Below are 14,665 nucleotides of genomic sequence, written 5' to 3'. Positions count from 1 at the left end.
GAAGGATGAGAAATGAATTCTACAACAGGATTCAGAAGTTCTCGAAGTTCTACTGGCTTCAATTTTGCCATCATCTTGTAAATTATGTCTAAACACACTTTTTGTCTTTCATCATCTCTATAAAAAGAGATATTTTTAAAAACACAAATTTAATAGTTTTTAATATTGTACTTTCAGATAGTACAGGTTAACTTTTTTGTGCTGTTCTGTATTTCAAAATTTGTTACAATAAACAATACTACACTTATATAAAAATTACATTTTTTTTAACAAAGAAATAGTAACTCTGGCTTGTTCAGAAATGTGCAGTGTTTTCAAAGCTCTGAACAGTTACCTACTAATACAAATCTCCACAGCTTAACGTAGAGTTGGAAGATGAGTTTCACAGTAATGTAATTTTAACCTTCATTTACATTCATTTTAATATATTACTAAGATGTTTACTCTATATCACAATGGTGCTTTCCAGTGTTCACAACTTAGTTTCAATTTACACAAGTCATTCACTAACATAAGGGACAGTTATTAATGTTACAAACTATCCCTAAAAAAACAAAACCCCACCTTATATAGAACTCTGAAAATTATATGACTTAAAACAGATTAATTCAACATGATTCTTAATAGTTTAGCCATCTTCTAAACACCAGCATGTAAACTTGCCTATTTAATATGAGAACTACAACTTGATTCACTGAGATATTATGTAATAATTTTCTTCAACTACCTTTTCACCTTAACTCAAAAATCTCCTGACTTGCTGACTCTGGTTCTGTGAACTCCAAACTGCATTTTTTTTAAATTTTAACTTTTTGGAGAAAGGGAAGGAAGGCAGGTTATGATAAATACACTGTAAACAAAAAAAGCTGCCCCCAAATTAAGCCTTTAAAAGTTATGTTTACTTCTACACTATTTAACACTTTAAGAGTCAATTACAATGCTTCATCTTTAACACTAATACAAATAAATTACAGTCTGCTCTACCATTCTGGGATCTAAACTTCTAAATACATGAGCAGAAGAGTAAAATACTTCACTTTCAATTCAGAAATTTAGAACAGTTATATGATTTGACTAGACTGGTCAAGGTGGTTAGAAACATACAATTATGTAGGTGGTTGGTTAATTTGCTTCAGGGGGGTGGTAGTCACAGAATAGAGAGTAGCGAATGAAGTAACACAAAAAAAATTATTTCCTATTTGGGGAGAAAGGGGAATTCACAGGCGAGTTTAAACCTCTGAAGGCCTTTTGACCAACCTACTCAGCTCTAAGACAAATCTTTCCATTATCTGAATAACCCCCATTCTTCCCATGAGTATCAAACTGATTGGTAGTCACAGCTCCAAGTACAATCAAAAGTTTGTTGAATGAAATACTAGTAAGGTCAAAAGGGGACTACATATCAAACCGGAAAAATAATCTAGTCAAGTACATATTACACTTAGTTTTCAAATCATTTACTAACAATACAACAGGTTTGTACACACACACACCAAAACAGGCACTCCAACCACTGATCTGCTTTGCAACACAAGGCCATAAAGGCAGAAATGGCATTCTCTAAGGCAAACTTTAAATATATTTAAAAAAGTAATTTCTAATTTTACAGAAATGCTTCTTCAAAAAATACTTTCTCTCACTCCCTCATCTCCTATACTGAAGGATGTGTAATATGTTTTTCCCAAGCTAAATCTGAACCCTCAAAATTGATTCGAGGTAGATCTCTGAAATTAAAATAAAATAGAAAAATTATATTTTTATATATGTACACATCCTATATAATAGAAGGGTAATATGCAAATCACATTAGAGATGAATTTTGGGATTCTCCTGCTCACAACTCCAAAATCTGTAATGATTTAAGGATATACTTCCTCTCTTGTTTCCTTCCTGGTTACCCTCTCGCCTCCATAACAGTTCAATATAGCCACGGCTCAAGTTTAAACTAAAGTAAGAGAAGTTTTTGAGTAGTTTTTGAGTAGTTTTTGTTTGTTTGTTTTACTTTGGTGATCTGGATGGCACATATTGCTCTTTGCCATTATGTCCAGTCACTCCCTGAGGTATAGCCCTGTGGCCAAACTGGCATCTCTGTTCCCTGATTTTTCCAGCTGCTCCCCTGGGAATGGTATTTCCTCAGAAGCCAGCATAATCCTTACTAGCCCTTGCTTCTGGCTTCTCTTGTGGTTTCTCAATGGACTTCTCCGGAGCTCCGTGCTCTTCATTTTTGGTGGGAGACGCTACATTGGAGCGAAGTTCTCGTAGCGGCTGCACAGGAATTGGACATGGCCCTTCAGGGGGCTTCTGGCACCTTCAGCATCACTTGGCTTTCGGTGTTCCTGTAGGGCCACGGTTACAGCTACATTTATGTTCCTATCACATGGCGAAGCAGTATTTGTCCCTGATGGCTTTACAGGATTTGGGGAAGAAACTGATATAGTTGTTGGGTTGAGAACATCCTTCTGAACAGTGGAATCCTCCGCCAGATCCTTTTCTGTCTGAGTTGTGCTCAATGCAGGAGGCTTAGCTGTGCATGAAGGACCGGTACTTATACCGAGTAGCTGGGCAGCGGTGCAGTCGGTCTGTTCAATCTATGCAGGCACTGGGCAACTATCCCCTTGTCTTAACTCTTCATTATCCTTTTCTATTCTTTTTAAAAATATTTTTTATTGATTAAGCTATTAAACATGTGTCCTTATCTCCATGTTACCCCCTCTCCCCGCCCCCCTCATGCCCTCACCTCCGTTGCCTGTGCCTATTGGTTTCAGCGGTTCTCAACCTGTGGGCTGCGACCCTTTCAGCAGTCGAACGACCCTTTCACAGGGGTCACCTAAGACCATCCTGCATATCAGATATTTACATGACGATTCATAACAGTAGCAACATTACAGTTATGAAGGAGCAATGAAAATAATTTTATGGTTGGGTCACAACATGAGGAACTGTATTTAAAGGGCCAGAAGGTTGAGAACCACTGGGTTAGGCTCATATGCTTGCATATAAGTCCTTTGGTTGATCTCTCCGCCTTACGCCCACCCTCCCCTACCTTCCCTCTGAGGTTCTCTGACTGGCTTATTTCACTCAGCATAATGCTCTCCAGTTCCATCCATGCTGTTGCAAATGGTAAGAGCTCCTTTTTTAGCGCAGCGTAGTATTCCATTCATTATCCTTTTCTTTGCAGACACCTTTAACAACATCAGACATCCTACTCTCCAAAACAAGTTCACCTGGTGTTCTTGATGAACTTCCAGATAAAGGAGGAAAATTTGAGGCTAATAAGTTAAACTTTGTTGTTGGTGCCTTTGCTTCAGCTGTCAAGGTTGGGGTCTTGGGATTCTCTCATCTTGTCATCTTCGACCTCTGAAGAGAGTTCTCCTGCCCCTACCATAATCCCCACTGTGTTCAGTCTGCAAAGTTGGAGTCTCTTTCGGAAGGTAGCTTTGCTCCTGATGCCCTGGCACTGTAGGGTTATGCGTTCAGTTGGAAAGTTCCTTGAACCAGGTCTGTTTATTGGTCCATCCCCCAGTGACACAGATCCCTCTGTTGCATGTTCTGAACCACTTGATGACCTAAAATGAGGCTTCACACCATTTTTTTTTTGAATGGTCGACCCATATTCACAGCAACAGCAGTTGTTTTATAAAATACTGGAGAATTAAAGCCATTCACAAAACTACTATTTGGAGAGGGAGCCAGTGGTGTTTCAAAGTAAGGTGCAGAATTTGGAGACCAGACTGAGGCACAGTACTACAGATGAAGTACTGTTGGTGAGGACTATATGCAGGCTGCATAAAGACTGGTGAGGCACACTGTGCTTGAGTTTGAATGGGCTGACTATACATACTATACATATTAGAATCCATTAATCAATAAACATTCTTAGCAAAAAACGTATTGATGGTGTTTATCGTTGCCATGATTGGCTTGCCCTGAAATGTTTTTACTTTTTCTCTCAAATATTTAAAAGCCTGTTGTGCACCTATGTCTCACTGGAAAGCGATATACCAACTGCTAAGTGTGCAAACTCACAGCTTATCACCTTGGGGAAGTTTTCATTTTGAACAAAGCTTTCACTTCCTCTATTGGTGTTGTTTCAGGAATCTCTCTAAGAATCAGTTACAATGCTTATGACTTGGTCTCACTTTCTCACCCTTCTCATCCACTCGTACCATGGGAGAAGATCTCCATACTTCAAGAATTAGATTGGGGTCTGGGGTTGGTTTTTTAGTTCTTCTATGTTGGCAACTGTCCAAATTGGAATGAATTGATCACTGTCCATTTGAAATATCAGGTAAAGATCCTTTGACAAACTTTCCTGTGAGAAACAGAATTCTAATTGTTTCTTCAGGCATTCTTGTAGGTCTTCTGTAGAAATTGCAGAATTGCTTTGTCTGGAGACGTCATATATTTGGTAACTTAGATCTTCATATTCCTCACACATATCATCTGAAAGCTCAGTATTACCCTCAGGATGAGACCCTGATGTGGCTGCTGTTTCATGCCAAGAGCTTTCAGTTCCATGAGTTACTGGCGTGACATCAGTATTTCCACGAGGAATTTCCTGCCACACTTTGGCATTAGGATTTAAACCAGTTCTTTTAGATGTTACCTGCTCCAAAGCCATGGCTCAAAGTGTCTTCCCTGTCTGGAAAGCCTTCATTAATCAATCAACCTTCTCTCTCCATAAGGTTTTCCGAAAGCCTGTGCTCCCCACAGATTTTGTCTTCATGTCTCTTGTTAGCACTCGAATATTCTAAAAATTACATTCTTAAAAATAATTACTAGTATCATGGACTAGATTATTAAAAATAAATTAATTCAATGTGGCATTTTTGGACTAGATCCTGGAATAGAAAAATTAGTGGAATCCAAATAAAGTCTAGTTTAGTTACTAGTAATGAGCTAATGTTCATTTCTTAGTTTTCATAAATGTACCACAATTATGTAAGATAAAAAAATTAAGTGAAGAGTATATGGGTACTATGCGTACTATCTTTTAACTTTTCTGTAAATATAAGGTTATTCCAAAATTAAAAGTTTCTTTAAAAAAAAAAAACATGAAAATGTCAAGCAAAATAAGCTAAGTATAAAAAATTTCATGATTTGAAAAATTTATTTCAAGTGTAAGATCACCTGCCATGTCATACAGTAGGATTAAGTATAGTCTGGATCTCATATAAGGTGTATCATTTCCTCCTTAAAGTGCTTTACACACAAAGTTACTCAGCAAATGTTTAATGATATTAGAAGACAATGATACTCTCTTTCTTGCTGGCACAGCACACATTCATCAATAATTTATCACCATGCAAAGACAGGAACACATACAAGACAGGAAAAGAGTACAGGGAAATAAGAATATGTTAAGTAGCCAACAGCATTCTCTTTTAACATTTACAGGGAGATGGCAATTTTGAAAATAAATGAACAATTTTAACAAACAAATTAAAAAAAAAACACCTCTTACCTGGCAAAACAGGTACAAAAACTCAATGCCATGCATTTTACATCGGAAAAGAGCCTTAGACAGTGCCTCAGCGTGGCCTCCACAAGGTGCCAGTGACAGGAGGCCGGATGACCAGGCCCCACCAACCTTTCTTCTCAGATTCAGATGTAACAATAATGTTTCATGGAAACTACAGGCTCTTTCTGAGCTGAAGGGAACAGCTGGACAAATCACCATTTTATGAGCCTGCTGCACCAGGAACACGAAGCTGGTTTCCCACTCACCTGTGTCTCATGACTTGAACGAAATCCTTGCTCTTCAACTGCAAGTACAGATCTGTTATTGCCTCTGAACGGCACAGCACCACTTCTAGACAGAGAGTCTTCATCACACCATGAAATTTTGGCAGCAGAAAGAATACGGTGTTCATGAACCTAAACAGTGGACATGGACAGTGAGTGGCAGGGCAGTCTCAGCCATCCCCGCCAGAGGACATTCACCACTTCAGCATCTTACCTATCGGCCAGTGGAGGGAAGTTTTTCACAGCTTTGTTCAAGCACACGATAAATTTGTCCTCCATTGTATTCTGATGCTGTTTCAGCTGTTTTACAATCAGCTCACACACAGACTCCTCCAGTGTCTGAAAAATCAAGTCTCTTTTCCAATACACACAAGTGGAAACTTATGCTACATTTCTGAAATAGGTTTATCTTGAATAGGTGAGAGTCGGCGCTATCATCTCCAGTGTTCACCAGGTGAAGCCAGGAGCACTCGTGGGCTTACACTGACCACTGAGTACCAGCAGAGGCTCTGGAGCCGTGAGTTTGGGGGAGCCAGGCTGCATCCCCGCGCTTGTGCTGCAAGCACTGGCAGGGTCAGCTCATGTCATATGTCAGATCAATAAAAAAGATTAGTGCTGCCCTAGCCAGTTTAGCTCCCTGGATAGAGTGTTGGCCTGTGGACTGAAGGGTCTCGGGTTTGATTCCAGTCAAGGCACATGCACAGGTTGCAGGCTCGATCCCCTGTAGAGGGCATGCAGGAGGCAGCCGATCAATAATTCTCTCTCATCATTGATATTCCTATCTCTCTCTCTCTCCTTCCCCCTTCCTCTCTGAAATCATTAAAAATAAATTAAACAAATAAAAAAGAAAAAGTCAAAAAAAAAAAAGAACTGGGCAAAGTAATTGAAAAGACTTTTAAAAAAAGATTAGTGCTTCTTCTGACAATGAAACACTGCCAACAAGTCATTTAAGAAGCAGAACTAAAATTCTTGATTAAATAAGTTTAACCCCTTCCCCGGCAGAAACGTGTATACTCGTTTTCACAAAATATTCTTTTTCAGTCGTCGATGAGTATACTAAGAAAATATGGTAAAAAAATATGGTTTATAGAAGACGAGTTACAAACTGTTTTCATAACCAGCATCAAAAATACTATATAGAACCAAAATAAAAAAATTAGTCTGAAAAAGAAACCTTTTTAACAAAAAAATTGTTGGGGAAGGGGTTAAGACACATTTTATGGTGTCAATGTTCATGTTTCTGGTCGAATATCCACACAAACCACAATTTTTAAGCAACTCTATCTCAACTATCACTGTCTATCTCCTTATACCTTGCTTTCTCATGATCACTATGACCTACTATGATGGATATGTCTGTGAATTATCTGTCTCCCCTCACCACATGCCAGCTCCCTGAGGGGGACTTGCCCTGTCCTGTTCCCAGCTGCATAAAAGAGCCTAGAGCCAACCAGTAAGTACCTAATATACAGAGGTGGGCAAAAGTAGGTTTTCAGTTCTGAGTATGCGAAACTCAGTTTATTCTTGTATTTTTATTTATTAATTTTTTTATTATTTATTTGTATTACAACTCTAAACCTACTTTTGCCCATTCCTATATGTAAGTGGCCAACATGTAAGTGCCAAAGTTATAAAACAATGTGAGCCTAACAATATGGGTAAAACAGTAGAAGACAAGATTGGAGTCTACATCTCAGGTGCCAAGAGTAGCTTAGTGGTTAGAATATGAGTGACTCTTACTTTTTTTTCTTTTCTTGCTTACTTCTTTATGTTACACTAGTTCCCAAATTTCTACACAAAAATCAATGTCATTTTATATTTAGGAAAAAAACTATGTAAAACAAAAGTATTTCTCACTCCTATTACGTTGAAATATAAGTCAAGAGAGATTGAACCTGGGATCTGCTATCACTTGCTCCATCCGAGGTAAATATTAAGCATTTTGTATAAACTGCTACCAAACATTTAGGGACATTAGAATCATGTCTTAAGGTTATTCTGAATTTTTAAAATTGTTTCTTTTACTAAAATAGCTGAGTATGCTTAAACAAAAAAGTTTGATCTTCCCAAAGGGGTCTATTTCCTTCTAGCTTAATGTTATTTTATTTTAAATCCAAGTGAATGCCTAATTGGTAAATGGGCAGGGGCCCAATCTGCTATCTGGGGATACCCTGGGTACCTTGAGGACCTCCTGGCTTTCCCAGACGTTCTTCTCATCCTGACTGACAACGCATGTAGCCCAGACCCCACCTGACCTTTTCTTTCAGGAGCGGGGATGGACTAGAGATACAAACTTGGGAATCATGAACATAGAGGCAGTTTTTAAAGCCATGAGGCTGTGTAATCAGCAGGGAACAGTAAAACAGAAGAAGACCAAAATCAGGGCTGTGGAGGTGGCCCAGGAAACACGCAGCTAAGAAAGGAAGAAGCTGCTGCCAAGGAAGTAGTGAGACAGCCCAGAGCGTCCCAGGACCAGTGAGTGACAGAGGGGAGTCAAGGAGGACCAACTGTGCTGCCGTGGACAGGCTGACACAGCGGCCTGGTGCGAGCATCTCACCACAATGAGTGGCACTGCTTTTGGAGGCTCCGGGAACAGGCAGCACCTCACGCTATTGGCATGTAGGAGGAGAGCAATGTAGCAGTAAGCATCGCCCTGCTACACTATTTTCAAGTAAGTTATAGCATGTAATTTTCATGCAGTTATACCTATATGTCTTTAATAATTATATTTATTGAAAATTATAGTACTCTGAATGTGTGCTATGCTTAAACATGCAACAAGGCTCTTCTTACAATACAGTCAAGTGGGCAGGCACGTAAGACTGGGAAAGGCTCCTGAGGAAGCGCTTTCTCCTGTGCAACGGTTGTATGATGTCAAAAAACATAGGTGAGGATTTAATAGCTTAATAGCCTAACGTTAGCAGGTATCTACCTGGATCATCTTCTCCAAAAGGATATCCTGAGACCAAGGTCGAGGAAGGAAAGCTGTTTAAATACTCATATCCTGACTTTTATAAGAGTAAGTTGCCAATCTTTAAATATTTAACAAATTTCCAAGTGTTTTTTTTTTTTTTTAAATCACATGTCCTCTTTAAAAAAAAACTGAGTTTTTTTAAAGTAGGAAAGAGTAAAATATTAACAAATGCAGAATGCCCACTTTGGTTTCTTACAGTACAGAGGATATAAGTATCAAGTGTCAAGACAAATCAAAATTGAAAAAGCATTTATATAAAATTGCATAGCACACTCACATTTTCTCTCTCAGTAATATAATGAAGAACAAGACCCAGAACTTCTGCTGCTGCTGCATACACCTCTTTATATTTTACAAAGGACATATTATTGACCAAAGCTTGAAAGTATCTGTAACAAATACAGAAGAGAAATATACATAAAATAATCCATTCTGATGACGTAAAATTATAATGATTTTACTCTTTGTACCATATTAATAGCACAAATTGAGAAACTATGAAGTCTACAACATGATCCAAATTATTGATGTGAAGACATATATGAAGATGTCTTTTCTTTTTTAATATATTTTATTGATTTTTTACAGAGAGGAAGGGAGAGGAATAGAGAGTTAGAAACATCGATGAGAGAGAAACATCGATCAGCTGCCTCCTGCACACCCCCTACAGGGGATATGCCCACAACCAAGGTACATGCCCTTGACCGGAATCGAACCTGGGACCCTTGAGTCCACAGGCCGACGCTCTATCCACTGAGCCAAACCGGTTAGGGCATGAAGATGTCTTTGAGGCTCTGACATCATCAAGTCACGGAGGCACATTAAAGTTGGTTCAATTACACTGAACCTGCTATAGTCAAAGTCAAACAATGCTGGAGAAGGGAGCTGACTCCAGCTGAAGAGAAGCAGGCAGAATGAGGGCCCTGCGGGTTCCCAGGCACTGCTTCACTCCTTTAGTTCAACTGCCGGAACCCAGTGGCTGAGAAATAGAAACTTCCAGGCAGACAATGACCTCCCAGCACCTTCAGGGAAGCACTGTCTACAGCCTGAATTGCTTGGCTGGGCTTCCGAGACTAAGAAGCCTGCAGGGTCTGAGGGACTTGAACAAGCATCAATAAATGTGCTGGCTTCTTGGGGAACCCCGCCCCCAAAAGCCCCATAATGGTGGACACTATAAAACTATAGTGAAAAAAAAGCTATTATTTAAGATTGTGATTTACTGACATCCTGTTAAAACCATCTACTATGACAGAGAAGGTCAATAAAATAATGAGAAAAAGAGTGAGTGTGAATACAGTGCCCCCAGACTTCACGGGCAAAGGGGCTTTTAATTTTCAGCCCAACACTGGCTCTGTAAAGTTGTTACTGGAGAAAACCAAAGCTCAAAAAAACAACAACACTAACTTGTCTAAAAGTAAGCTATTTCCTGTTAAATCTGTGTTGAGCAACATATTTGTAGAGGACCAACTAGACAGAGCGAGACACTTTCAAAGAAATGACAGAAGCAGGAAAGGCAGCTCAGCTGGTGTGGTTCAGTAGTTGAACCAGGAGGTCACTGGTTCGATTCCCTGTCAGGGCACATATTCTCTTTGAAAAAACTGAGTTTTTTTAAGTAGGAAAGAGTAAAATATTAACAAATGCAGAATGCCCACTTTGGTTTCTTACAATACAGAGGATATAAGTATCAAGTATCATGACAAATCAAATTGAAAAAGCATTTATGTTTTTCAACATAAACAGGTTGTAGGCTCAATCCCGGGTAAGGGGTGTGCAGGAGGCACATTGTTTCATCGGATCATTGTTTCACTCTCATCAATGTTTCTATCTCTCTAGCCCTCTCCCTTCCTCTCTCTAAAATCAATAAAGACATATTTAAAAAAAAAAAAAAAGCATGGAAGGGACATGCTAAAATCTATAATGTAATCATGATAAGAGCACCGACTTCAAGCCCCTCCACTGCATATGCTGGGCAATGCCCACCCCCACCAGGAAGGGTCCCAATGGGAGGGGAGCAGTGTGGCTGCAACTCTGCCAAAAGGCACAGAGACAGGGCAGGCAGCACGAGGTCAGCGGTACCCTTCATAGTCATCCTCTTATTTTTAATGGTTGACAGAGCTCATGTTGCTCTCAAGGGTAAATGCTAAAAATGTCACTTTAGAAAATGAGAAGAAAACCTTAATACCTCTTATTTGACAAAATGTACATGAAAATTACATGAATTTTTAAAAACTTACCTTCCTCATTTACTCCATTAACACATTCGTCTCTCAAATGGCCTCTAAAGGCAACTATTTAAATTAAGGGAGAAATATTTAACATGCGTTCTAGCCCTGAAACATTAAAATTAAACCAGTCTATTTCCAATTCAAGAATACTTTGAATTGGAAACCTAAAAAAAAAAAAAATGAAAGCAAAACTATGATACTTACTTTATACTCTCTATGCCACATTTTGGGTCATAGGGAGGGAAGTTATTGGCCATTACAATGCCTAATAATTGAATTCCTACTGAATTATCTTTAGAATTAGGATCTTTCCTGGAAAACTTTTCGAATATTAACCTGAAACAGAAGTATAAAAGTATAGATTATCATATAAATAAGAAGGAAGACAAGTATAAAATTTTCTAAGGAGACTACTCGAGGTAAGAAATACTCCCCCACACCCCCTCATCTAACACCCTTCTTGCTAATACCCTCTTTGTTCACATCCAGGTTATTCTAGCTTTGGAATACAGGCAGTTTTATGTCGTCCTATAATTCCTTGCCCTTTTGAAAGTGTTAGCTTACCTCAGGCAGCGCTAAAAGGAATCAAAGCAAAGTCCTAGTCTACCCTGGGCTGTTACAGGGAAGAGCAGAGTGCTCTAGTGTCAACTTTGAAAGTTGTGGTTTTGTGAGTAGCAATATCATATCCTTATACATGGATTCTAATTCAAATTACAGTTCTCCTTCTATCACTTAAAGTAATTAAATTTCAGTATAATCACTATTTGAAACATCCTACATTTTTTAAATTTCTAAACAACATTGCAAAATCTAGTAAATTAATACCTGTAAGGGATGGATAAACAATCCTTCCAGCATTCAACAAGAGTTTTTATAATTTCAAGGTTGTGACTAAACACGGCTCTTTTTTGATGAAAAACATGCTTCATTAGGAAATTAAGCAATCGATTGGCTAACACTTCATCTTTGGGAACCCCCTGGAATGGTATAAAAATTATATATAAATATGTAACATTCCTTTCTGAAAAAGCATTTTTTTAAAATATTTTACTGATTTTTTACAGAGAGGAAGGGAGAGAGATAGAGAGTCAGAAACATCGGTGAGAGAGAAACATCGATCAGCTGCCCTCTGCACATCCCCCACTGGGGATGTGCCCGCAACCAAGGCACATGCCCCTGACCGGAATCGAACCCGGGACCCCCTAGTCCGCAGGCCAACGCTCCATCCACTGAGCCAAACCAGTTTTGGCCTGAAAAAGCATTTTTTAATCCAAAAATCCACTCATAAAAGAAATGTGGCATTCTACTGGCTCCTCGTTAAAAACCTCTGTGTGATTTTTCAGGTCCAACCACAGCGATTACAGAGGCTTTCCCAGAGAGGCCTCCAGGGGGAGAGCAGCCAGCCCTGCACCAGGCCTGTAGCACCGCAGGCAGGCTGCAGTCTCACAGGGCAGCTGCCCTCAGACCCTGAGGCCCCTGTCTGCTCATGCTCTTTCACATACGTGCACTCCTGGCCCGGATGCCTTCACTCCTGGTCCCTATCTCCTGTAACTGCCTCAGCTGGAACCTCCTTCTGGAGGGAGGAAGGGAAGGCTTGACGACACTCTGACTCAGCACTCAGCGCTTTCCAACTCCTAGTCCTTCTCCCTCACATTCCTTCCAACTCCAGGGCCCTACAAAACCTCAAAAGGGAAATGACCTCCAGATCAGCATTGAGCCACCTAGCCCTTGACCAATATGCTGGCTCCAGGGAGTAAAATGGAACAAGAGAGTCAGGGCTTCCTCTAGTTTTAGCCTTTTGCATATACTATTGCAATGAGGTTTTTTTTATAAAAGGCTTCACTGTAACTTTCAATTTGGCTCCCTGTTGCTTTTATCAGTATTCTGACACCTACACAATTCAGCTCTTTCAAGGTTAGCTGAGCTCCTAATAGTTAAATCAATCTTTTCCAATGGTTTAAGTTAAAATAAATACTCAATTTTTTCATGTTAGTAAGCAGACTATAAGTTATTTCATCATATTAAAGATAGGAAATCTAAAATTTAGTTTACTTTGAAATGAGAGGCACATCTAAATACATGTATAAGCTCTATATACATTATTATATTTAATAAGTGTTGTTTCCAGGATATCCTTACATGAAAACTCTTATACATTATTAGTGCCAATGTTTTCAAATGAATGGGCAGAGCTCCAGCACCCACAAATCTGGTGAATGCCACAGGCTGCAGCATAAAACTGCCATTCACCTCACAGTCACTTGTTGAGCAATCTCAGCCATTATAGGTCACAGTCAACACTTTCGTCACAGAAGTCTACTGACATTTATTTCTCATACTTTTAATAAACCAATGATCTAGTTTCCAAACTCCTTGCAGGTAAAAGCAACACACAAAACAAACACCTGATAGCTTAAAAATAAAAGATCAGGGGAATATCAGAAGTAGACAAAAGAAAGAGAACAAAAGCAGGGAGAGGCCATTTAGTGCAGCAGTACAACAATTAATGCTAAAAATGATGACTCTAAGTCATTAAGGGGAGCTTGAATTACTTATTATATGCTCTATTTAAGATATCAACAGAGAACTGATATATTACTACTAGTATATAAAAGATGTATCCATTCTTACTAGAGGAGTAGCTATTCCTGTCCATGAAAGAACTGTAACCACTATTTCAACCACCATATAGTGAATTCCTTCTCCTCCATTATTTTCAGAAACAACCAGCTGCAGCAAGGGGCTGAGCCAGTACTTCGCGTAAGGGCGAAAGACCTAAAAGAGAATTTAAAAGCCATATATCAAAGGACTGTTTTCAATAATCAAAATATTAATCCAGAAACATATATTCCATCAGTTAAAATTTTATATTATGACTTGACTTAAATCCGAAACAGATGTAAATTCCAACAATTACCCTGCTTAATAGGTCAGATTCTCTGCTGAATTCTCTCATCACCCCCAAAACCACAATTCAATGGAAGTCAATTTGCTACTGATGTCTTCTTTGCTTAAAACCTTTCTGATATAACTATGCTGAGATAAATCAAAATGAATGTATCCTGTATCAACCTTGTCCTATCTGAATAATATTCAGCTCTAGAGAATTATAATTTTATTTTATGCCAATGCATAGGGTATATGAAAAATGAGAATATGCAAATTAGTTACATGTGTATAGCTATTTTCCGTCCATTTCATCCTATATTATGGAAGACTTCATATACTCAAGACTCAAATCTAAATAAAATGTATCTCTATACTAAATTCTATTTATTTTAGAAATTGCAAGAGAATGCTATTTGGATGCAAAATAACAGATTAAAGTATGATTCAAGCTATCTATCTTGACCTTTGTTTTCTGGCCTTAGCCGGCTTGGCTCAGTGGATAGAGCATCAGCCTGTGGACTGAAGGGTCCCAGGTTCGATGCCGGCCAAGGGCACATGTCCGGGTTGCGGGCTTTCCTCTCTGAAATGAATAAAGAAATATATTTAAATATATATATACATATATATATATTTAAAGTGTTTTCTCAAAAATTCCTCACCTACTCTCACAGCTTAAATCTATGTGGTCTCAAGTCTTTTTCATTTATGCACCCCCATATATACAAAAAGTTTGAACACTTTCTATGTATGCCTACTGGTTTATTTGTAAATTATAAATACAAACTTTTTCACTATATTATTAAAGTATAACTAATAGCTAAATTTCAAGGTT

The 14,665-nt window shown here is 38.7% G+C and overlaps 1 protein-coding gene and 1 pseudogene across 1 annotated transcript in view; both read right to left on the bottom strand.

The window, feature by feature from the left end:
• PRKDC (protein kinase, DNA-activated, catalytic polypeptide) overlaps nucleotides 1-14,665 on the bottom strand; it is a gene marked incomplete at its 5' end in the record, with an annotated part of 202,177 nt that overhangs the window by 69,505 nt on the left and 118,007 nt on the right. The window contains 7 exon segments of the mRNA XM_015568649.1: nucleotides 1-117; nucleotides 5,728-5,877; nucleotides 5,960-6,084; nucleotides 8,997-9,108; nucleotides 11,149-11,280; nucleotides 11,770-11,921; nucleotides 13,576-13,719. The exon segment at nucleotides 1-117 is cut by the window's left edge and continues 1 nt beyond it. Of these exon segments, the coding sequence (XP_015424135.1) occupies nucleotides 1-117; nucleotides 5,728-5,877; nucleotides 5,960-6,084; nucleotides 8,997-9,108; nucleotides 11,149-11,280; nucleotides 11,770-11,921; nucleotides 13,576-13,719 (932 nt within the window).
• On the bottom strand, nucleotides 1,994-4,621 carry LOC102773108 (annotated as a pseudogene).

Source organism: Myotis davidii, unplaced genomic scaffold (assembly GCF_000327345.1).
Source record: "Myotis davidii unplaced genomic scaffold, ASM32734v1 scaffold452, whole genome shotgun sequence".
In the NCBI taxonomy this organism is placed as follows: Eukaryota; Metazoa; Chordata; class Mammalia; order Chiroptera; family Vespertilionidae; genus Myotis; species Myotis davidii.
This window is presented reverse-complemented; position numbering and strand designations above follow the sequence as displayed.